The 26,191-nt window shown below is 39.5% G+C and overlaps 1 protein-coding gene across 3 annotated transcripts; it reads left to right on the top strand.

The window, feature by feature from the left end:
- Positions 1–2,870: 2,870 nt before the first annotated feature.
- On the top strand, positions 2,871–24,288 carry LOC113420259 (membrane cofactor protein-like). Of its 3 annotated transcripts, XR_015747157.1 has the most exons (3): positions 2,871–3,045; positions 22,724–22,834; positions 23,872–24,288. XR_015747157.1 is itself a non-coding variant. In XM_087953549.1 (2 exons), the coding sequence occupies exon 2, from the start codon at positions 4,342–4,344 to the stop codon at positions 5,611–5,613; it is 1,272 nt and encodes a 423-aa protein (XP_087809675.1). In that variant the 5' UTR covers positions 2,871–3,045; positions 4,304–4,341; the 3' UTR covers positions 5,614–5,781. The 3 variants fall into 3 exon arrangements, 2 of the variants coding, with proteins under 2 accessions (XP_087809675.1, XP_087809683.1); XM_087953549.1 differs by lacking the exons at positions 22,724–22,834; positions 23,872–24,288 and adding an exon at positions 4,304–5,781; XM_087953557.1 differs by lacking the exons at positions 2,871–3,045; positions 22,724–22,834; positions 23,872–24,288 and adding exons at positions 3,298–3,392; positions 4,304–5,781.
- The last annotated feature ends 1,903 nt before the right edge of the window (positions 24,289–26,191 follow it).

The following is a 26,191-nucleotide window of genomic DNA, read 5'->3' as shown; positions in this document are numbered from 1 at the left end:
TAGTGCCAGATCAAGATGAGATGGGCTTTGTTAGTTTGTGGCTCACTATAGTCTGTGTTCAGTTGTGTGCTGTATGAAGAATTCAGGGAATCGTGTTCGTTCAATACAGTACAGTTTCAATTAACCACGGGTTAGTGTGTTTTGCAAATCCAGTCAAAGAGAAATAATTTTGTGTGCCATGAAAGTAATTGCTCATGTCAAAAACCACTTCCTCTTCTGGAAAGCTTTACTTCTGGAAAATTGCTGGACCACCCTAGGATGGCCATCCTGGTGTTGTATTCAGGAAGAACAGAATGTTCTGGAGTTCCTCTCAATGTTTTGTCCAGAGACAGAACATTTTGAGTGTGCTTCTTCCACAGTTTTTCATCAGCGAAGAAGAAATATGTCAGATGGATAAAAAGAAGGGACCCTCGAGAAGGCGCGCACACGTGCTCACACACACACACAAATCTGGTGTGATGGAAAGAGAACATGCATCTGCCTGAGAAGAAAAGATGTGAGTGAAATAAGGGATTATTTATTAGGCTCTTGAGGTTTTGTTTTTGCTTCACAAAGGCAATTTGTATAAAGACAGTGCCAATTAACAAATAGATAAATAACACATTAAAGCATTAAGTGCTTCCTTTACTCTGTTCATTTGGGGCTAGGCTTTTCTTTACATTTCATACATCATTTATACCCTTACAGAACCATATCTTTTCCTGAGAACAAAGGGAACAGAAAGATGATCCTTTCATCATTGTTTGGAAAGCTAGATTGGGGACCTTGATTTGCCTGCAGCTATAAAAACACTCCAGGCTCTCCACCAACTTCATAGGAATTGAGACTGATGCACAGACAACAATACATCCTGTAGACTGAGAAACATATTATGTGATCAGTCCCCACTGATTCTTTGTGCTTTTTGATTTACATTCGCAAGGCCCGAGAATGTCAGCCATGAACATCTTTCCAAACTAACCCTTCTGCATTCCAGCATTCACACTGAGGTCTGCCAAGTTTTCCAATCACCTTGAGGATGCATTTGAAATATAATAGTTCACACTTCTGTGCTTGTCAGTTAAATAGTAGGCCTGAAAAGACAGGCCCACAGCGGTTAATTTCATTTCCTGGCTCACTTCTTCACAGAGTTGTGTAACAACAATTGCAGCATCTTCCACTGGTTTGCAGCTGCTGAGTAGCATTTTCCACTCCAGTTCTACATTCCAACTGATGCTTCATGCATCCTCACTGACTTGCTCTCAGGTTAGTCTTCTCCTGAGATGCAAAATAAATGAAAATGCTAGCCTGAGCTCTGAAATATCACCTAAAAGAAAATTTTACAAAGTTATAAAACCGCAGAAACAAAGAAGAAATAGAAAAAGATCACAACATGGTAAAAGAAGTGGTGAATAACAAAAGACCAAGAAATATATTTTACAGAGGCAACTTGCAATCTTTGCAGTACCACAAATGTACCAATTACCATCTACATTCTTCCACAGTTCCCTTCTTCCCATAAACAAACTTTTTTTTTTTAATCAAACCCCTAAATCAGCTATTCATTTGTATCCACTTTAAGCAAAATGGATCTTGACAGACTTGAACACTGGGCCCTATCTAACAAAATGAAATTCAATGTAGAGAAAAGTAAAGTTCTACACTTAGGCAAGAAAAACCAAAAGCACACATATAGATTGGGAGAAACTAGGCTTAATAACAGTAACTGTGAGAGGGATCTTGGAGTCTTAGTGGACAACCAGCTAAATATGAGCCAGCAGTGTGCAGCAGCAACCAAAAAAGCCAATGCAATCCTAAATTGCATTAACAGAGGGATACAATCAAGATCAAGGGAAGTACTAATACCACTCTATAAAACCTTAGTAAGACCACACCTAGAGTACTGCACCCAGTTTTGGTCACCACATTATAAAAAAGATGTTGAGACTCTAGAAAGAGTGCAGAGAAGAGCAACCAGGATGATTTTATTTATTTATTTTATTTATTTATTTGATTTGCCAATTGTTTACAAGATAATAAGTATAAGTGTATACATAGTTGTGAATACATGAAATGGGTACATATAAGAAAAATAAAAGAATAAGAGAAACAATAGGACAGGGACGGTAGGCACGTTGGTGCGCTTATGCACGCCCCCTACTATGCACGATTAGGGGACTGGAGACTAAAACATATGATAAACGGTTGCAGGAACTGGGCTTGGCTAGTCTAGTGAAGAGAAGGATCAGGGGAGATATGATAGCAATATTTCAATATTTGAGGGGCTACCACAGAGAGGAAGGGATCAAGTTATCTTCTAAAGCACCAGTAGGCCAGACAAGGAATAATGGATGAAAACTGAACAAGGAGAGATTCCTTATTTCCTGGAAATAAGGATAAATTTTCTGACAGAACAATCAACCAATGGAACAGCTTGCCCTCAGAAGTCGTGGGAGCTTCATCACTTGAGACTTTCAAGAAGAGATTGGACTGCTATTTGTCAGAAATGGTGTAGGGTCTCCTGTTTGGGCGGAGGCCAGGGGTTTGGACTAGATGACCTATAAGGTCTCTTCCAACTTTGTTAATCTAATCTCCTCAGAGGTTGAATGATTGTATGATTCAAAATAGTCCATAAAGGATTTCCAGTCTTTTATCAAAGTAATTGTAGTTGCCTCTGTGATCAAACGAGTCCATTTAGCCATTTCTGCAAACTCAGCCATCTTCACAATTTTTAAAAAAATCACCTTTAAAAAGAGAAGAATCTACAAAATCAGGCTCAAACTCTAGCACCATCCATAAATAATCCTGCCCACTTTGGATCTCCCCGCCCCTAAAAAGATTGTTAAGCACAGCCTTATTTACCAAAATGTTGCCAAGTGCTGGTTTGATATTGCTATGCAGAGCCGGCGAGAAAAGGCCCAGCAGAAGGGAAGCAGAGACCTAAGTGGTCCAGCAGCAGCTGGTCTTTGCTGTATAGGCCCTGGAGACCAGAAGCTGCCCAGCAGGAGATGTAAATGGAGCTGTGACCGAGGCCTGTCAGAGAGACCTGGACCCTGGAGGATCGAGGTATGTACCAAGAGGTTCTAGTGAGCCTGGAGCAGAGGGCTTCCAGTTGGAGGCGTCCTGGGAGAAACCAGGACAAGTGTGGGGTCCTTGAAAAGGATTTCCCTAGAAATTTCTCTCAGGAGGCCTTATATGCCCAGTTAAATCACAGGCATGTAGAGCCACCACAGCTAACCAGAACAGGCCAGGCCTAGATTCCCAAAAGGTAGCTTGGGAAGGGAATGATGTCATGAAAGAAGAAGGCCACCAGTGTTTGTCATTTTCTTGACATTTTCTGCCACTGATTTCAGGATATGTTACATGGCCAGCGTTCCTGCCAGTGGGCCACCACCTGCTGCAACATTTCTCTGGTGAGAGTCAACTCAAATGTTATGTGCGGGGTGTCCCTTACAAAATGACACCCCCGTACGTTGGGACTTTTGAAGATCCCATACTGAGTACAAAGCTGCTCGTGTCCCTGTAGCAGAAAAGTGGTGGTTTTTCATTTTTGGTCCTCATATTCTAGGAGAAAAGTCTGTAGGAGAGAACAGCTGTTTCCCTCCCATTTGTAACTTGCCAGTTTTCTGTTTTCTGTTTCTTCTCAAGATGGGGTTCGTTCATCCAATCTCTGCAAGCAGGACACTAGAGGACTTTGCTCTCCAAGATGTATTACGGGTTTGCAAAGCCAGGTTAAGCACTCTTGAACATGTTTGGTAACATTCCAAGGGGAAGGCCCCAGTACAACAGGAAACGGTATATTCATACTATGAGGGAGATGGGGAGTTTCTAAAGATGACAAAATAAAAATGCAAGATTTCAAATATGATTAGTTATAAATTATAAAAAGACAAAAGTTTAAAATAGACTAAATTGCTAAGCTTTGTCTGCTAAATGTCTCTGCCAGTTTCAGCTAGGTGTGACCAGTTTCTTGGAGTCTGCAAATATAGTATAAAATATACATATAGTATAGTTAATATACAGTGTATATATATATATATATATATATATATATATATATATATATATATATATATATATATATATATATATATATATATATATATTATATTTATACTGTTCTTGCAGACTCCCAAGAAATTGGTCACACCTAGCTGAAGCTGTGGCAGATACATTATATATTTATATTATGACACAAATATAATATAAAATTGGTATTATGTACCCACTTGCTTGTAGTGCTTTCTAAATATTTGCTTAAAACATTTGTTAATGGTCAAACAGCTTCAATTCTTCCACAAACCTCAACTATTTTTGTTTATAGGGTCAGAGGATGTGTCTCCAGATTTTCTAGGTATTCCGATGGGTCTTTCTTCTTGTTCCGGTGGGGTCCCGACAGTTGTCTTGGTCCTGCTGTTCCTGTCTTCAACTGTTTTATGCGATTGCCCAACCCCAACCTTACCCCCCAGGTCTACACTAAGAGGTTCAGAAACCCTAAAAGACAGCTATGATACTGGAACTGTTTTACGATTAGTTTGCATCCCAGGTTATGAATTTATACCTAGGGCGCGTCCTTCTTTGACATGCTCTCCAGGTGGAACGTGGACAGAGGTTACTGAATTATGTCAAGGGAAGCGATGTCCAGTTCCCCATTTAGAGAATGGAGAAATATTAGAGTCAGATGATCTCCGGCTTGGTGAAACAGTAACCTTGGGCTGCAATGCTGGATACAGAATGATAGGTGAAAGTACCCTTCAGTGTATTCTAAGAGGAGGCGAAGTTAGGTGGCACAGAGACCTTCCATTCTGTGAACAGATTCCTTGTCCTCGCCCTGCTACAATTTCCAATGGAAGGTATGATGCTGATTCTACAGATTCATATATTGTGGGCTCCTCTGTTATATACCGGTGTGATGCTGATTATTCCCTTATTGGAAAGTCAACAATTACCTGTAGAGTTGCAGCTGATGGTAGGAATGGAGAGTGGAATTCACCACCTGAATGTAGAAAAGTCAAGTGTGCAAAACCAAGCATCCCAAACGGGAGATTGGGAACTATATATAAACCTAGCTATACATATGGTGATAGAGTAACACTTGAATGCAATCCTGGCTATACTTTGGTAGGGGACTCTTGGGTTAGATGTGATGCTGATAATACATGGAAGCCTTCACTTCCACGTTGTGATAAGACTGGAGCAACTACCAAAGCAACTACTAGATCCCCTCTACCAGTTCCTCCCCCTCTACCAGGCACTCCAATCCCTGTCCCCCCAATAGTTCCCCCTACCGTTGTTGTTCCTCCAGAAGTAGATGAGACTACGTTCATTCCAATGTACCCAACCCAAAGAGAAACAATTCCCACGGTGGAATTGGGATCAGGTTCAGCATCAGGATCTGGCAACGTTGTTGGAATTATTTTTGGAATTATTTTTGGACTTATAGTTCTGGCTGCTTTGATATTTGCAGCTGTGAGATGGTGGAACCAGAGGAAAGCTAAGGCTCCTGATAATAGTCAAGTAGCTTCAGAGAAAGAAAAAACGATGGGTGATCAGAGTCCACAAAAATTTAGAAGTAAAACCTCACGAACCGTTCAACATTTTTCTGCCTTAGAATTGAAAACAGGGACTCCATGAAGTTTGGGTCCAAAGCTTTAGTTAATTTCCATAGTTCTACAGTTTTGCCCGTGGATGAGGAAGTTAGTGCCTGAAACAGTTCACATCCGGTTTCCAACAAATGCTCCTTTTGCATATTTACTGCTTTTATATTCTAGTAATCTTTACTTATACCCTTTCCAGATATCTCTTAGACTCTAAGAGATATCTGGAAAGGGTATAAGTACAGATTACTAGACTTAGAGGATGTCTTTCTGTATGTCTTGAGATATAGAATCTGAGGGAGCTGCCCAGGTATCTGCTTCAGGGATGGTGCCTTATCCTGGTAACAGGGAATAAAGATACTAGAATGGAAGCATTCTGCAAGTTCTCTTAAGTCTGTTTCCAAATTCATGTGACATCAGAAGAAGAGTCATGTTTGTTTCTGGGGTTTTAAAATTGTGTTAAAGCTGTGCCTAATATAAATTGTGATCTGGTTTACATTTTAGCAGTCAATGTAAACTTTGTAAATTGAACTGAATAAATTAACTGAAACTTTCAGGAGACTTATTGTATAATTTATATCATTACATTCACTGTGATCAGAAATCATTGCGCTTTGGTTAAATGGAGCCCTGCCTGTAATATTCAACATATATGTCAGGCAACAAGTGATGAAATGCCAGAATAAATGAAAAAGTGCTCTTGATTAAATAATAATTGCTATATTTGGTGTCTTTTTCTGTTACATTTTGGACGATAACTTCATCTATTTTTTATAATACAATCAGTGAATAAAAGTTCTTGGGAATTATTGACAAGCCTAGTAAATACTACTGACTTGTAGGTAGGCAGTTGTTCTACTGGTTCAAATATCTAAATGTTCTTCATTTTTCAGTCTGGACATACAATTTGTATGTTGTATAACAAGTTATAAGTTATCTAAGATATGCTGATCAGTCTTTTCAGGACTCAATTCATATGAAAAATTGAAAGTTTATATCCTCTTGACATAAATCAAAAGTACTAGATTATGACAGTTCAATTCTGTAAAATTCCTCACCGATGAGCGATAAAATAATAAGGATGATTTCTACATTTTTGGTTGGGCCATTGGAATATCTGAATTGTGGATTTTTCTTTTCTTTCATGCATGTTTGTCTAGGGGTTTTGGTTTTCTTTTGAAAAGGAAATGATGCCATTGTTTCTCCATCTCCAGTTTGAACTTGCCTGAGAAAACAATACATGCTTTTCTTTGACTTTTTATTTCTCTGTCAAGTTGGGCAGCCTTAACAGATGAAGTGCAACCTTGCAATTAGACAGCTGGTGTACTGTAAGTTTGCTTTTCAGAAGGAATCCTGACTGGTTCTGTTACTTTGGGCCCCCATCTGGTGTGTGCACATGTCACCACCCCTCTTTGTTGGGCATAGGGTGAAAGGTTGCCATTTTGGAAGGGAGATCGCACAGAAATTCTGAAAGAGCTATTGTTTTCAAGACCAACAGCTTTGTAAAAAGGAAGGACAGAATATATTCATATACATGCACGCTCACACACAAGCGCACACATACCCTTTCCTGCGCTTGTTCATACTCAAAGCTATCACTGGCAGTGGTGGGATTCAATTTTTTTTTTTTTACTACCGGTTCTGTGTGCGTGGCTTGGTGGGCATGGCAGGGAAAGGATACTGTAAAATCTCCAGTCAGAGGTGCTATTTGCTGGTTCTCCAAACTACTCAAAATTTCTGCTACCGGATCTTCAGAACTGGTCAGAACCTGCTGAATACCACCTCTGATCACTGGGTATTATGATTCTCTGCATTAAAAATAAATAATACAACCTTGTTTTTCTGTGTTTAGTCAACAAACAGCAAAATGGATCCACATGTGTCCCTTCCAGATAACAATTCTGCTGGGGGGAAAAAAGAAGTGTTGTAACTAAAGTCCAATTTTTGTTTGGCCAAGAGTATACCCAGTTCTAGGGAAATTGCTGCATCGTGTACTATTGTGGTTACATGACTGCATGTAGAGTGGTTAGTTTAGTGATATCTTAATGTTTTAAAACATTAAAAGGAAGAGGCAAACATATGTGGTCATCTAGCATGCTTGTCTCTAGTCCCTGTAGCTCCTGCAGAGGCTTTTCGATCAGGTTTTGCTGCTCTTCATTTTAAAACTTGGAGGGAAATATTTGCCTTAAGGCTTTGTTCTGACCTTCAGGGAAACAGAAAGCAAGAGAGAGGCTATTCAGCCACCGTTAAGTGCCAGTAAATCAGTCCCACAGAAATAGAACCAAAGGGCTATTAATTCTACAGATCCAATGCCAGAAAAGAAAGTATCTTATAGGAGAAAGATGGCTTTAGAAGTATGATCTTAATTCTTCTTATCTAAGGAACCAATTCAAGGCTAAAACTTCTGAACAGCATGCAGTATGAATGAAATGGCTGAATGTCAGTCTTTTGATAGTGTCCTCTAAAGTTTCTTGGTGGTGGTAGTGGCTTTTTTATGATTCTGATTCTGATTTCCAGTACTTCTCTGCTCTTTAGCCCCCTATTCTCCCACTTACAGGTAGTCCTCGACTTACAACAGTTCATTTAATGACCGTTCAAAGTTACAACGGCACTGAAAAAAGTGACTTGACCGTTTGCCCCACTTATGACCATTGCAGCATCCCCATGATCAAATGAATAAAGTTTGGAAGCTTGGCCACTGACTCATACTTATGATGGTTGCAGTATCCTAGGGTCATGTGATCCCCTTTTGCAACCTTCTGACAAGCAAAATCAATGGGGGGAATCAGATTCCCTTAACAAGGTTAATAATTTATGTTAATAATTTAACAACTGCAGTGATTCCAGAGGTGGGATTCTACCGGTTTGCACCTATTCGCTAGAACCGGTTGTTAACATTCTAAGCAGTTCGGAGAACTGGTTGTTAGAAGAAATTACTGGCCTAATCCTGTAAAGAAGGCAGGAAGGAAACATTCTGGTGTTGCTTAGAGAAACTGCCTCTCCATTAACCCTTATTACATTCTTGGCAGGACTGGACTTCCTGTCTCAGGAACTTCTCTGGAGGTTTTTTCCCCCTTCTTTACTGGTACTTTGCTTGTGTGGAGTGACCATTTAAAGTTACAATGGCACTGAAAAAAGTGATTTATAACCATTTTTCACACTTACGACTGTTGTAGCTTTCCCACAGTCATGAAAGGCCAGGCGAGGAGATGCGTGCCTCGATGTGAGCAATATTGAGTTGGCCACACCCAGCCAATAACATGACCACCAAGCCACGCCCACCAACTAAGCCACAGAACCAGTTGTTAAATTTGAATCCCACCCCTGAGTGATTCCCTTAATAAAAGTCATAAAATGGGGCAAAACTCACTTAACAACATAATTTTGGGGTTCAGTTGTGGCCAGAAGTCGAGGATGACCTGTGCTTGGCGGTTAGAGTTACTGTGGATCACAGTCACAAATTGGAACTCAGACTGAAGTGGTCACAGGGATTGAACCTGTGTCAGGTTTCCAAGTGATGAAATCCATTTAAAAATTAAAGAACAAAGTCCATCTTCCAAGACAAATTCTTTTATTTAGGAAAGCATCAAATTGGCAAAGACTGTGGTAATTCTGGATCTGATAGAACCCAGAATTACCCCACAATGTTAAAAGTTAGAAACAACCCCCAAAAGTCACGTTCTCCAATATAAATAATTCAACGTTGCTTGATGTCATAAATCTCCACCTCAAGGGGCCGAAGCATGGACAGCTCGTTTTCCCACGGGAAGAAGAATCACCTAGCCAAAACAACTCTATCTCCACTCCTCCCCCGCTTAGGAATGTGGCAACCCCGAAACCCTTCCCCCCATGACTGCCACAAAGAAAGTAAGAAAAAGAATATATACTAAGCCTAACTAAAATGGCTACACATATGTCAATTTTGGGCTTGACAATCTGTTGAATAGAGTCCTTGTCAAAAAAAAAAAATACAACTTGCTGTAATGGCATGTGGAAATGACTTTAGGAGACAGTGAGAAGTTCCACAGCTACAGCCAGTCTGATAGAAGGCAGCTTAGCTCAGAATAGGAATATGTGTGTGGCAAACATTTCAGAATGGACCCTCCCAAGTTTCTTGTGCTGTAAAGGAGGTGAGGGAGACAAATGTAATTTCAGACTTACAAGATTCTGTAAATGTAACCTTACAATAAAGTATATTTAGTTCATCTGGGCATGCTTCCTGTCTGGATTGCCCTGCAAGGTTGACATTCAAGATCCTAGCTTTCATTTCCTGCTCAACCTCCTTCTCTGGGGAAGATGGACATATCTGCTTTAAGTAACCACTGGCACCTTTTTGAAATCTCTTAACCCACATCTTATCTCACTTGTCTGAATAGTGCAGAGTAGGAACAGGATTATACTGTATATTCTTGATCATCGCTTTCATATACTGAGCCCCGGTGGTGTAGTGGTTAAAGTATTGCAGGCAAACTGTGCTCAGAGCCTCGAATTCAATCCTGGTGGGGCTCAAAGTTGAGCCTTCCATTCTTCTGAGGTCAGTAAAATGAGGACCCAGATTATTGGAGGAAAATATGCAAATAAGACTTACACCGTTAACCTCCCAGAGAGTGCTGCGGTAAATGCTATTGCTATTGCTAAAATGCTATATATATAAAACTGAAATGCCCGGAAAAGTGATGGCATGTATACTATATGTCAGTTAATGAATCATTACAGATCAACCACGTCATTTACCTTTCTATTACAAAGGATGATACATTTCTCTGCTGCTTCAAAATATTATCGTGTCGCATTCTTGAACTCTGCTGTCATTTTTCTCCCCTCAACAATTTTGCATAAACAGTGAAAGGATTGAAAACTCAGGAAGCATTCTGCAATAGTTGCATGGAATATGAATTGTTTTCTGTCTTGCTGCTCTTAGAGAAACCTACATAGCACTTTACAGAATAAAACACAGGACAGACTGACACGAATGTCTGATCACTTATACTAATGCTCCTGTTGTTTCTTCTTAAAGTAATTAAGGATGGAAGCTTTCTGTGGCTCTGATAAGCCTAAATAAAGTTTAACTGGTTTTTTATTTATTATGGCGCTGCAGTATCCTTTTTGTTTTCCTTGCGAATACATAATGAACACTCTTCCAACGTCCTGGGATTCTTTTGACAATCTTCAATTACTCGTGTAATTAAAATGCTCCAACACAAAAGACTGACATAATATTAAATATGTTACTCAGCTGGGTTTGCATTGTACAATGGAAAATATAGGTAGTGTTTTTAAAACTGGGATAATTTGCTTCTCTGATTGTCATTCATTCTTTGTTTTTAAGAGAAATTTGCCCTTTGGCTGTCTGATTTGTTTTTCTAAACCAATTCAGAGAAACAGAACAATATGCACACTATCCAAATATAAGATGCAAAAAGGTCAATTAGGGACTTCTCCATCTTGCTTAATCCCTGAAGGTAAAATATCCTAGTTGGAGTCAGAATAACTTGGGAAATAAGAAAGAGCCCATCTTATTAAAAGAAAAGAAGTGCATTGTTGCTTGCCATCAAAACCACATTTACTGAGAGCCCTGGTGGCGCAGATGTTAGAATGCAGTAATTCTGCCCACAACCAAGAATTCCCTCCTGACCAGTTCACGGCTGATTTAACCTTCCATCCTTTCAAGGTCGGTCAAATGAGGACCCAGATTGTTGAGGGTAATATGTTGACATTGTAAACCACTTGGAGAATGCTGTAAAGCACTATAAGTAAGTGCTATTGCTATTGCTGCTGAAATCTCCTAGAACAGGGCTGTCAAACTCCCAGCCCTCGGGCCGGAGGCGTCACATGCTGGCCACGCTCACACCCAGTTTAGCAAGGGAAGTTCCGATACATCACATGACGCCGCTGTGATGATGCGAGTTCGACACCCCTGTCCTAGAATGACCACTAGCCAAGAGACTGGAGTAAAACTGCCTCAGAAGAGCAGGCAACAAAACTCATACACCCTTATGCTCCACTCACATTATTACAGAACGGAGAGAAGAAGAAGGGAGATTTTTTACTCTGTTTTGCATAGGCCAAACTGCGTTTGAAGTATTGTGTCAAATTCTCGGCAGCAAATATTAAGACAAACACTGACCAACAGATGCAGATCCTGAGGAAAGTAAGCAGAATGATCAGAGGTTTTTAAAAACCAAAGCCCGTAAAAGTGACTTATGGAGATGAGCAAGCACTGCCCGCAAAATGAAAGATTCAAAAAGGGCAAAAAAAGATAGTTTGGACCAGGGGTCCCCAACCACCAGTCTGCGGACCGGTACCGGTCCATGGAACATTTTCTACCAGACTGCTGGTTTGCTGGGCGCCATCTTGTTTTGATGAGAAAGTGCTTCTGGTGAGCTTTTCCGGTTGGAAAGCGGCGTTTGGGTCCTGAAGGAATCCTCGCGTCTTAGTTTCATCGAAGGGGGGGGCGGCTTCGAACAAAACTAAGGCGCGAGGATTCTTTCAGCACCCAAGGCAAGGTGAGCCGAGCAACCGTCCCAAAGCCGTCCCGAAGCCCATCGACAAAGGTACAAAGGAGGAGTTGAAGGTGGCGGGGAGAAGCGGGGGACGGCTGGCTGGCCGGTCACTCGGCTTGCCTTGCCATGCATGCTGATGCCGGTACCAGGCCGCGGATCATTTTGTGATGCCGGTACCGGGCCGTGGCGCAAAAAAAGTTGGGGGCCACTGGTTTGGACTATAGCTGGACCCACTAAAAAGGGCAGACAAGATCTATCTTCAGGGGAAGCAGTGGTAACCTCTAAGAACTATGCGGCTAGATGTCATCAGGAAATATGGGGCCAGGATTTTAGCCCTTTAAGTGGTGTCTTTTAATACAGAAAAGATTAATTAAGCCTTAATGTACCTAAAAGTTTTGCCCATTTCCAACACCCATAAAAAAATGCTCACCAAAACTGATGCTGTCAAAAATCTAATTTATGGGGCCATAGACAAGAAGCTGAGCTCATGCAGCTTTTGGGGAGAAGGTTGACACCCCATATCCTCACTTTATCAAAGGCACTTACACAGTGCCTCCTGAGAATTTCCTTTTTTTCTCCATAGAGATCTGTAGCTTGCTATGCCATTCATTTGCACACATCTGTTCTTACTATCCTTGTGATGATAAATCATGACTTCCTTTCCTTCATCAACCTCAAAACGATGACATACTCTGCCTGTGATCTGTTGCCATGGTGAATGAAAGATAAAGCATAAAATCTTTATAGAGGTTTTCAATCCCACCAGAAACACAATAAATATAATTTGGGATGCTGTGACATTTGGATGATTACTAAATTTCTATTAGAATAAGCTAGTGCCGTTTTTATAACTCCTAATGTTAGGAAGAAGTGAAATGAACTATCTGGTTATGCTTTGGAATTAATACTTCTAAAAATGGCTTGGTTTCTTTTATAAATGTAGAACTCAATCTGGCCTAGTGGTTAAAGCACCCGGCTAGAAAACAGGAGATTCCAAGCATGAAGCCAGATGGGTGACTTTGGGTCAATCACTCTGTCTCATTCCAACCTACTTCACAGGGTTGTTGTTGTGGAGAAAATAGGAGGAAGGAATATTGTCTATAGATTTGCCACCTTGAGTTATTTTTAAAAATAATAATAGTGGGAAAGAGAGAGAAAGATGGTAGATGGATAGATGGATAGATGGATGGATGGATGGATCCTGTAATCTGCAAAACTATCCTGTAATCTGCAAAACTATCCTGTAATCTGCAACTCTTACACTGCAAAAACATATGGACGACACAACTCGACCAGGGCAAAGCAATAGACGCAATCTACAGAGACTTCTGTAAAGCCTTTGATTCAGTGGTACACGACAAACTACTCCTAAAAATAAAATCCTATGGTATCTCTGGACAACTGAATAACTGGATAGAAGCATTCCTGGCAAACAGACAACAAATGGTCAAAATTGGGAGCGTCCTATCAAATTCTGTACCTGTCAATAGTGGTGTCCCCCAAGGCAGTGTTCTAGGACCAACTCTCGTCATACTCTACATAAACGACCTCTGTGATCATATTAAGAGCAATTGCGTTCTTTTCGCTGATGATGTAAAGCTGTTCAATACCACAGACAATACTGCTACCCTACAAAAAGATCTTGACTATGTATCAGAATGGTCAAACAAATGGCAACTTCAAATCTCAACAAATAAATGCTCTGTCTTACATATTGGCAAAAAAAAATCAGAAAATAAAATACAAGCTGAATAGTCAAGATCTTGTTGATGACCCAAGCTCTGTAAAGGACCTTGGAATACTCACCTCTAATGATCTAAGTGCTAGAGCCCCCTGCAACTACATAGCCAAAAAGGCATTAAGAGTTGTTAACCTAATCCTACGTAGCTTTTTCTCTGGTAATATCACACTACTAACCAGAGCATACAAAACATTTGCTAGACCAATACTCGAATACAGTTTATCAGTCTGGAACCCACATTACGTATCTGATATTAGCACAATTGAGAAAGTCCAGAAATATTTCACAAGAAGAGTTCTCCACTCCTCTACTCGTTGTAGAATACCTTATGCCACCAGACTTGAAATTCTAGAACTAGAAAACCTTGAATTATGCCGTCTTCGGTCTGATTTAAGCATGGTATATAAAATCATACATTGCAATGTCCTACCTGTCAATGAATACTTCAGCTTCAACCATAACAACACAAGAGCACACAATAGATACAAACTCAAAGTTAACCGCACCAAACTTGATTGCAGGAAATACAACTTCAGCAATAGAGTAGTCAATGTCTGGAATACTCTACCCGACTCTGTAGTTTCTTCCCCAAACCCCAAAAACTTTAACCTTAGACTGTCTACTATTGACCTCACCCCTTTCCTAAGAGGTCTGTAGGGGCGTGCATAAGCGCACCAACGTGCCTACCGTCCCTGTCCTATTGTTTCTCTTATTCTTCTTTTACTTTTCTTATATGTACCCATTTCATGTATTCACAACTATGTATACACTTATACTTATTATCTTGTAAACAATTGGCAAATCAAATAAATAAATAAATAAATAAAAATAAAATGGATGGATGGATGGACGGACGGACAGACAGACAGACAGACAGACAGACAGGTGTGTGTGTGTGTGTGTGTGTGTGTGAGAGAGAGAGAGAGAGAGAGAGAGAGAGAGAGAGAGAGAGAGAGACAGAGACAGAGACAGAGACAGAGACAGAGACAGAGACAGAGATTATAGTAGTGGCCAGAATTTTACAAATGATCTTCTCATCAACTTTAAAAATTAGTTTTTGGTCTGCCTATCCCTATTCCTAGGGACGCTGTGGCTCAGTGGCTAAGACGCTGAGCTTGTCGATCAAAAAGGTTGGCAGTTCGAATCCCTAGCACCGCGTAACAGAGTGAGCTCCTGTTACTTGTCCCAGCTTCTGCCAACCCAGCAGTTCGAAAGCATGTAAAAATGCAAGTAGAAAAATAGGGACCACTTTGGTGGGAAGGTAACAGCATTCCGTGTGCCTTCTGAGTTTAGTCATGCCAACCACACGACCACAGAGATGTTTTCGGACAGCGCTGGCTCTTCGGCTTTGTAATGGAGATAAGCATCACCCCTAGAGCCAGAAACGACTAGCACGTATGTGCGAGGGGAAACTTTACCTTTATCTGTGATGACCCAGGGCATGGCACAAAGACAACACAGTCAAATAAGCAAGAATTGTCTCTTTAGTAGCTCCAACTTTGCCCCCATTGTTCAGGTTATCTTCGGCTGAAGAAAAAACTCTCCCAAAAACAGTTTTAAGTAGAGGAAATTCAGTCCGAAAACAACGTACATACAAACTGTAAATAAAAATCCACACAAACTACGCTGTAGCAATTAACTTGACAAGGCAGGAGAAGGAATTTCAGACTTGAAAGCCCAGCAAAACACACAGTTGAGAAGAAGCCAGGAAGTCAGATAAGCTTTGACGATACCAGATAATCCACGATGTGTTCCCAACAACTTTGCTGTGCACAGCTTCCCTTTTTAAACATTGTGTTCCCAGCTGCAGCTAATGAGGAAATCAGAGCCCTTTCCTCCCCCTGTAAGCCACGCAACTCAGGTTGCTCCCTTCTCCGTTCCCCCCTGCGTGTCCTAGGATGAAGAGGGGGTGGGCCTGGGTCTTCCTCCAAATTCCCTCTCCCTTGCTCTACCTCTCCCCTGCCCTGCCCAGCCTTTGCCCTTCCCCAGTTTCTTCCACAGCCAAGGGAGCCACACTCCCACTCCCTGTCAGATGTTCGGCCTCCCCCTTCGAATCAGATTCCAACAGGGGCATGACATTATCCCTACTCCTAATGTTTCCAACTGGTTGCAGGAAAGGCACGGATGTGAGATGAATAAGAAAGGGAGATGTAAGCGTTTAAAATTTGATCACATACATATTTCAGGCCTGTAAAGTAGCAGCAGCAGTAGTTCCCATTGTGTTTCAGGCCACTCCCCCTGATTATTATTACGTAGTTTTGCCCCAGCCTCCATCTGTCCTTTCCTTCTTCTGTCCAGCAGAAGGATCTTAAGAATAGATAGTCTTCCAAAAAGAATGTCGCAGGAAGAAGTTCTCTACCCATCAAACCTCAATTCCAAACTGAAACACACAAAAACTCTCTCTTTGTTTTAGAGTAAGCTAGCAGTTTCCTGTTAAGAGTGTTTTTTGCTTTATTTCCTGATAACTGAGATGGGCAATAGGTACAATAATACAGGAAATAATTCCTATAAATATCTCTAATATGATTTTTTTTTTTAAAAAAAAGGAGCCTCAAGGTTTATTTTTGTTTGTTTCTCTTTTTGCTTTTTGCATTGATGAAATAGCCTGGCCTTCATCATTAAGCACGAGGCCGGCAGAGGCTAAGAGAAAAAGAGCGATAAAAAGTTTTATTCATATCCCCATTTCAAGATGCTGCACTTTGAGCCTTATGGTTAAAGGAAACCAGGCCTTTGCCGTGTTCTGAGTAGCACAAAAACATGCTGGGAGAACAAAGCCTGGGACACGAAGAACAATTAATAAAACGAAAGAGCTAGGCCTTGCAGATGGATATGCAGAGTAATAATGGCAGGGAAAAACTCTGCTTAGCTGTCATGCATCAGATCCTGCATCTGTTATGGAAATCATGACCCACGGGGCTCTTTTGTTCAGGATAAAGCCCTCCCAACAGGGATTTGGACGAAGTGGGTTTTCTTGTTATTAAACATGATTTCTGGCTAGTTGAGAGCAGATGCAGTTACAGCAGTTGGTACTACGATAAGCTAACCTTCAGCTAACCGTGCAGCACCCTTTCTGGTGCTCATTGTGGTTTGAAAAGCTAGCTTGGTTAAAAAAAAAAAGTGCTCTGTTCAGTCACTATTTTACACATGAATGTGTCTGACAGTCAAACATCCTGGTGGCCTTCCAATGCCAGCCAAGCAAGGAATACATGTCCTTGATCACTTATTCCTTAACAAAGATAAAATGTACAGATTAGAAGATCCAGAAAACAAAGACCTTGCAATCGAGGTGAGTAGGAATGTCTGACTTATAATAGAGTAAGGACAAAATTCTTCACTGAGCAAAACCCCATTTGATTTCAAACAGAAAGCTATTTCTGCTGCAAGGATCATTGAAATTGCTTTCAGTCTGCTCCCCAAACCTTGCTTCTGTTTCTTATTTAGAAATAGAAAGCTTCTGGAAAAAAAAAAAACGGTATGCAGTTTCAATTCAACAGGGCATCCATTTTGGAACTGGTTACTAAATAAATCCATTTTTTAATTCTGAATGATTCTTAATGAGGGATAGCCAGTTGGTCTTTTGTGAAGCAGTTAAACTCTATGGTTGTTTCCTAACATCTGACTATCTCTCTATCCCTCCAGCTAGAACTTTTCTGTGCTATGGTAAAAAAGATAGAGAATATCATGAGTAAAACAGAAGTAGAACAAGCAAGACGTAATCTATAATGTGATTTGTCCATGTCCATTTGTCCACTAGTTACTCATTTCTTCACAACTTTTAATGAGAACAGAGGTATTCTAGCTCAAAGTCACTATTTTTTTCTATCTTGAGATATTGTACTTTTTCATCTGCTAATGTTTCTTTTATTTAAATTAATCTCATGATTTAGCCACTTAATGGAGATTTAGCTTTATGAATATTTACCTCCAGATTTAGTCTGCAGTAATAATGTTTAAAGTTACATGAAGCATGGCCAGCCAGCATAATATGTTAGACATAAGTTTTATTCCAAAATATCTTCCTGAACCACTGATGTAATTTTTCATCTTCTAATATTGTGCGATGCAGTCAATATTCATCTTCTGCACTTATAAGCTATTCAAGCATCAGGGTTAATATATTGTAGCATCTCTCCATGGAGGGGCATTTATGCATATAAATCCGTTTTTTACCAGCTTTATAGAGATCATTGACAGATTTTGCAAATACTCATTGAAAACAATCACACAGCACTCAAAGAAAATATGTTGGTTTGTTCACATTGAGTGCAATTAAACACTTGTCAGGTACACCAAGAATCTAATCCATATTTTAGAGCTTGGTGTGGGAGCTGAAAAAAAATTCAAGTGTGTAGTGACTACAGTGTGCCAACCATATTTTTTTTCAGTTTCACCATGTAACTGCAACCTGAAGGGTAATATCTATATTATATTTCCTCATTCATTGCAACCTAGTCCTACACTATATTAGTTACTACAGTGTGTAAACGCTTTCTAGAAGGGTTGGTTATTTCAAAAGCTGAGTTGTATCATACACTCTGACAAAAATCAGCCATCACGAACCAAGATGAGTTGTGCATTAAAGTCTTTAATATATGTTGGTACAGCAGGGACTTTGAAGCATGATGGGATATGCATGTTCTTTTGCACTCTGTTGATTTCTGTGAGAACTGTCTGTGATTAAATCACTATGTATGAGGCATAAAACATGGCATTAGCAATACCAAAGGAACACCTTATCTACAACTACCACATTAGAGTTGCAATAATGCAATCAACACTAGAATTGGTCTCTCTGCTATTATATAGTTTTTATTTGGTGTTTAGTAGCTCAGATTTAATAGTTCTGTACTCAACTCAATAAAATTACTGCCCATGTTTTAGCAGTGAGGAACAGAGGTGGTATTCAGCAGATCCTGACCAATTCTGGAGAACCGTTAGTGGAAATTTTGAGTAGTTCGGAGAACTGACAAATACTACCTCTGACTGGCCCCACCACCATCTATTCTCTGCCTCCCAAGTTCCAAATGATCAGCTGGGTCTCCTTTTATTGCCCTGCACAGGAGAAGGGAGCTGGAAAGCAGGTTAGCAGGTTAGCGGGGTGTGGAGGGAATGGAGAGTTTGCAGTAACTTTCCCCTGCCATGCCCACCAAGCCACACCACACCCACCAAGCCAGGAACCCGGAAGAGCACCGGGCGATGGCTGGTGTGCCCGGACAGATGGCTCTGCATGCCACTTCTGGCACGCGTGCCATAGGGTTGCCATCACGGATATAGGGTTTCCTGCCTGAGCAGGGGGTTGGACTAGAAAACCTCCAAGGTCCCTTCTAACTCTGCTTATTCTTATTCTATTCTATTCTATTCTATTCTATTCTATTCTATTCTATTCTATTCTATTCTATTCGATCATCCACAGTGGACTTATGAAAAAGCAAAAAAACCCAACAATTATACAAATACATATGATGATGGAGAGAGTTTTAAAAATTAACATTCAGATGAAATTGGGACTTTTCTTATTAGGATTTATGGATACTCAACTAAAAAAGGCTCATGGATGATCCATTTTATATACAGTAACTGCAGCGAGGCCATTTTATATGCACAAAGATGGAAGGCTACAGAAACACCAATAAAGAAGGAATGGATTGTGAAGATGGCTGTGTTTGCAAAAATGGCTAAATTAATTAGGCTGATTAAGGAGCTAACTATAATTACTTTTATAAAAATCTGGAAACCCTTTGTGGAGATTTTGCCAAAAAAAGAAATGAAAATGAAAAAAAAATGCTGATTGGGGGATTTATTGATTAAAAAAATTTGTTTACAGGAAGAAGGGAATTATGATATGCAATAGGGCAGCGTAGAAATGCCATGTTTATAACTGCTGCAGAAAAGACTGGAAGTTGTTTCTTCGGTTATCATTCTATTTCTTGCTTTTTGTTATTCATTCTCGTCTTCTTTTATCTTTTTATAACCTTTTAAGTGGGGTTTCCTGCTTGAGCAGGAGGTTGGACTAGAACCAAGTGGTGGGCCACAGCCCACTGGTGGGCCATGAGAATATTTTGGTGGGCCACAGAGAAATCTCACCCCCAGAGCACCCCCCCAAAGCAATTAATCCAGGCTGCGCAGAAACACAAGGCTGCACCGCCCACATGGCCCGCGGGAACCCTCCCCGCCCACTCACTCCTTACCTGGTAAACTTGCCTGCTAAATTGCTATTTTTCCTTTTCCGACCATCATCTGTCTGCTGTGCCAGGAGATTTAGATTAACTAGAAAGCAGGAAATGGTTGGATTTCTTGCTTTCTAGCTAGTCTTTAGATCTTCGGCTCAGCACAGCCGAACCTCCCTTAGGACTGAAGGTTTGCTTGCAAGCAAATTCAGTGCAAACTCACGGCAAGCAAATTTGAGAGACTGAGCTAGCCGATGGCAGATAGATAGATCACTGAATGATTCTGTGAGCAACTCAATCTGCCTGCTTTGCCTGATTTTGGGTAAAAGTTGCTCTCTTTTTTAAATAAAAAATTCAATATTTATATGCATGGTGTGTTGTGAGTTAATTTTGTGAGTTTGCTTGCTAGCAAATTTTATGTGACAGACTGAGCTATCCAATGGCAGATAGATAGATTTCTGAATGAATCTGTGATTCTGTGAGCAACTCAATCTGCCTGCCTGCTTTGCCCAATTTTGGGTAAAAGTTGCTCTTTTTTTAAAATAAAAAATTCAATATTTACATGCATGGTGTGTTGTGAGTTAATTTTGTGAGTTTGCTTGCTAGCAAATTTTATGAATTTGCTTGCAAGCAAATTTTATATGACAGACTGAGCTAGCCAATGGCAGATAGATAGATCTCTGAATGAATCTGTGATTTTGTGAGCAACTCAATCTGCCTGCTTTGCCTGATTTTGGGTAAAAGGTGCTCTTTTTTTAAAAATAAAAAATTCGATATTTACATGCATGGTGTGTTGTGAATTAATTTTGTGAGTTTGCTTGCAAGCAAATTTTATGTGACAGACTGAGCTAGCCAATGGCAGATAGATAGATTTCTGAATGAATCTGTGATTCTGTGAGTAACTCAATCTGCCTGCCTGCTTTGCCTGATTTTGGGTAAAAGTTGCTCTTTTTTATAAAAAATTCAATATTTATATAAATATTTATAATATTTACATACAAGCCATGCCCAGCCAGTCACATGACCATCAAGCCACACCCACAAATTAGGCCACGCCCACAAAACTGGTTAGTGATCCCTGGATCTAAAATTATGAGTTTGGTGGTCCCTGAGGTCCAAAAGGTTGGCAACCCCTGGACTAGAAGACTCTAAGATCCCTTCCAACTCTCTTAGATTGTTATTCTATTTCTTCTTCTATAGTTCTGCAGTGTTTAAAATCTTTGTAAAATCCTTTTTTAATTGAAAAATATTTTTTTAAAAAAATCATCACAAAATAGAATATGGTTGGAAACAAGATGAGTATACTATACCTAGAAAAGCACATAACCCTGTTTAATTATGTTTATAAAATTAAAAGTGCCCAACTTCCTCTTCATGGTAAAAGTTCATGAAAATCCCATCCAATCATTCCTCGCTCTGCCATCAATGAATTTTTACCGCATCCTCAAATGTCCTAGTATTTTCATTATAGCACCCTTTTGAGTGAGGAGTAAATGAAATTCTGAATATTCTCAGCAATCTATTCTAGGAAGGACTGGAACTAAAGAATCATTTTCACTTCTCATCGTAGAAGAATGAACTGTGAAGCCAAAAATCTACACATGGGGACAGGGGGTGGACCTCTGGGGTGCCAAACCTTGTCAATTTATAGACCTTTGGACTTTAATTCCCAGAATTCTCCATCCAGCCCTGAAGTTCACTAGTCTTTAACTCAGCAAGATTTGACACCCCTCTATTAGTCTCTATACTTCTCACTAGAAAAAATGTTATTCAGATTATTTTTTAACCAAAAAGAGTTAACGAAATACTAATTTATGAGTTGTGGTATCACAGTGGTTAGAATGCAGTATTGCAGGCTAACTCTGCTCATTGCTAGGAGTTCAATTCTCACCGGCTCAAGGTTGACTCAACCTTCCATCCTTCTGACGTTGGTACAATGAAGACCCAGATTGTTGGGGGCAATATGCTGACTCTGTAACTGCTTAGAGCAGGCTGTAAAGCATTATGAAGTGGTATATAAGTCTAAGTGCTATTGCTATATAAGTCTAAGTCTCATACTATGCTATTGCTAATTTTACAATTTGTTTTATTTTTTCTTAATGTAATTTGACTCCTAAACAATAATTAGCAGACAGGAGGTTTCCTGATATTGAATAACTTTATCACAATTAGATGCTATTAGACATGGGATAGTAATAGAATTTGTTGAGGACATTAATTCTCTGTTTAACTATCCAGCCTTGCCTACAGAATTAAAAATATGAATAAAATAGTAATAATATTTGGAAAAATTCATATAATGATTAAGTCATCTTAGAGTTGTTAAGGCTACATATAGCCCCCTGAAAGCAATGAAAATTACTACATGTGATGTAAAATCAGAAGATCTTATACATTCAAAAACAATGAAATATTGTATATTTTTAATAGTGATGTTCCCACAAAAATCAATGTTTTTTCTTACGTCTTAGTATTGTATGCACTTGAAAATTAGAATGGTAATAAATCAAAGTCATTTGTAAAATAATAACAAAACATAGTCTATTTGATTATGTTCCTGCTGTCATTATTGATAGTTCAATTTTCTGTTCAATAGCTATGTTATCAGATAGCTTTCCCCGCAGTTGGTATAAAACTCCCATTATCCTTGGCTTCTACATTGACAGTCAAATTGTTGTGTTGTGGGAACAAAGACTTGAGACCCAGTTGATCTTTTATTCTCTTTATTCTCTCTAGAACCTGAAGCCGGCGAAACCGCGGCAGCCTTTTTTTTATAGTGGGCTGCTCACGGCTCGTGGCCAATGATGGCTCTTCAAATTTCCCGCCGTCCGGACCGACCTATCCAAGGTGAGTATGCAAATATATAACACAAATCATTCTCCAAATATAGATCTGTGGCACTCAAGGAAAGGCTGCTAGGGGTTCTCAGGGGTTCAGGAGAACCTCTAGCTAAGATTCTGCATAGTGCAAAGAACCCCCGAATCCCACTCCTGACTGGCCCCACCCCTCACACCCCTCCCAGGAGTCCCCATGCTTCCTGTTTTGTGCAGGACGCGCACAGAGGCTCAGGGAGGGTGAAAAACGGGCCTCCTGGAAAGCCAAAAAAGAAGCCCGTTTCTGGCTTCTGGAGAGCTCCCGGAGCCCAGGGAGGCCATTTTGCGCCCTTCTGGAGACTCAAGGAAAGCCTCTAGAGCCTGGGGGAGGGCAAAAATGCCCCCTTCCTCACCGTGGTGCAGGAGGCTGACTAGGCCACGCCTACCATGGCCACGCCCACCCAGCAACCGGGCAGAGAACCTGTTGCTAAAATTTTTGAAGCCCACCCCTGGTGGCACTGTATCCACATGACATGAAGCGGAATAACAGTAGACTTTAGATAGTTTCAAAATTTGAAAGTATAAAGAATGTACATATGTCACATAGAAAATAAGGGAGATATACATAGACAAGCCTGTGACAGTTGAATATACTTGTTAGTCATGAAATGATGGTTGATTGTTCAGAAGAACAAAGGAAAAACAGAGAGAACAGACTGAAGTGTCTTGGGGAAAAGATACTTCAGTAGTTTATTCCTCTTCCTGGCACCGATTTTTTACTTTAAGCCATTAAAGCTTTAGGACCCTGGGGAGAAGTTTTCCTTCCAAATGTGCTGAAGTTGAGAAGTAGCTTAGTACAGTGTTTCTGAACTTCAGTCATTTTAAGATATTTGGACTTCAATTCCCAGAATTCCCTAGCCAGCAATGCTGAGTGGAGAATTCTGGAAGTTAAAGCTCACACATCTTAAAATGGCTGAGGTTGTGAAACACTGGCTTAGTAGACCTGAAATTTCTCAGAAGACATTTTCTGACTAAATTTGTCTATTTTCTTCTTTTTTTTCATACCTCTAGAAAATGAAAACCAGGTTGAAAAAACGTGTACCAGATGTCAGGTTCTTTTTCTTCCAAATGCATTGTGTGGGACTCTGTAGAGGTTACAACATGATAGCCAGAATGCCAGTGAAATTACTAGCAGCTTGCAAACTAAGAAAAGCAGGGTAGGGAAATATAGTGAAGAGGAAAGCAGTTGTACGCAGTCAGCATTGCTAACAATGAATCTCATCCACATCACCAAAACTGGAGAACTTCAAAAAAAAGGAAAATGCTGTTCATTTATGTTCAACTATGAACTCATCAGCTTTATGGGACTTTTTCTTAATTTGGCAATTGCGCATTTTAGAATAAAATCATTCTTTTAAAGACTTAATTATTGCATGTATTTATCTGACCAAGAAATTTCATTGTCTCCTTTGACCTTAGTAAACCATCTTGGTTAGTTCTTTGAAATAGTGCTCTAATTTTTATATTTATTCCAGACAATTCCTATTCGACTAGGGAAAGAGTTTTTTGAAGATTTAAATAGAATTGTGATGAAATATATTTGGCAGGGTAAAAAAGCAAGAATAAAATTAAAACTGTTACAAGATGCAAGAATAAGAGGAGGGTTTGCCTTGCCCAATTGGGAGCTATATTACCAGGCATCAAGTATGATGTGGGTAAAGGAATGGATAACACTAAGGAACAGTAGATTACTGACTTTAGAAGGCCATGACTTCCTGTTGGGATGGCATGCCTTTCTCTGGTATAAGGGAGCTAAAACACAGGGGTATTTTAGAAGACATATTCAAGAGGCATTGTTTTTGAACTGGGAGAAGATAAAAAGACAATATTACTTAAAAATTCCAACATGGATATCAACTATTGAAGCTTTTTCTTATTCAATAATATATAAAAAGGAACATACAATTAGATGTGGTGAGATATTGAATGAAAAGGCTGAACTTAAATATATGCAAGCGTTGGAAGAACAAGGTGTAAAAATGAATTGGTTTTCATATTTGCAGATACAATCTAGGTTTGATAAAGACTCTAAATTAGAAGGTATTTATGATAAGTTGACGATTTAGATAAAATTTTGATGGGTACTGATGAAAAGGTAATTTAAAAACTTTATGGACATCTATTAGAATTTAAATTGGAGGAGGAACAAGTTAAAAAAATGATGATTGCTTGAGGGAAAAATTTTGGATATGGGATTGATTTAGAAAAATGGCAAAAATTGTGGTCTAAAAATTATAAAATGACAATGTCAACTGCATATAAAGAAAATTTGTATAAGATGTTTTACAGGTGGCACCTAGCCCCGACGAGACTTGCGAGAATGTTTAAGAATACATTGGATAAATGCTGGAAATGTCATCAGATACCTGGTTCATGTTACCATATGTGGTGGATGTGTTCGGGCGCAAAAAAATATTGGACTAAAATCCACACATGATTGGAAAAAATGATGAAACAACATATAGACTTTAAACCAGAGATCTTTTTATTGGGAGCCATACCAGACATATACAATAAAGAATTGAAATATTTGATTGTAAATGTTTCAACAGCGGCTAGAATTATATTTGCGAAGAACTGGAAAAATGACAAAATACCTATGCAGGAGGAAGTTATTAAAAAAATTATGGACTGTGCTGAAATGAGTAAACTGACATTTGAAATTAGAGAACAAGAAGACAAGCAATTTTATATGATATGCGATTTGTTTTATCAATGGTTGGATAAAAAGACATGGTAAGGTAACAATAGATAATTTTGTTATTGAAGTTTAATAGACTGATACAAAATATAATGTAGACATATATAACCATTGGATGACAGCATAATATAATATTGATGGAATAAATAGCAGGATAATTAATAACTGATAAATAGATACGCATATGTTAGTTTGACAATGTGAGATTGATATAAATTGTGAACAATGATTATGAAAGGATTGCACAAAAGATTCTAAACCAACTGACACACTGTATGTACAAAATAGAAGATGGTTTTATGTTTTTTTTTAATGTATTGTCTGTGTATGTTTGTCTTTATATATATATATATATTTTCTTAAGTTTTCGCGGGTACTTACATGTATGGCCTTCAGCTTTGTTCGGGTATTTTCCCACGTCATTATAGTTGTGCTTTTAAAGTTGTAGCAACGTTTCAGCAGAATCTCATCTGCCATCATCAGGCTTCTGTATTGTCTTAATGTGTGTCTTGTCTGCCAGGCGTTTGGTTCTGGTAATTAGTGGTCAATGCCATCCTCAAACCCAAACTATGGTTAAGATACATCGATGACACATTCGTGATTTGGCCCCATGGACAAGAAAACCTAAAC

This window comes from Notechis scutatus, chromosome 1 (genome assembly GCF_049901735.1).
Source record: "Notechis scutatus isolate UNSWTSFEM ecotype Mainland chromosome 1, rNotScu1.2, whole genome shotgun sequence".
NCBI lineage: Eukaryota > Metazoa > Chordata > Lepidosauria > Squamata > Elapidae > Notechis > Notechis scutatus.
This window is presented reverse-complemented; position numbering and strand designations above follow the sequence as displayed.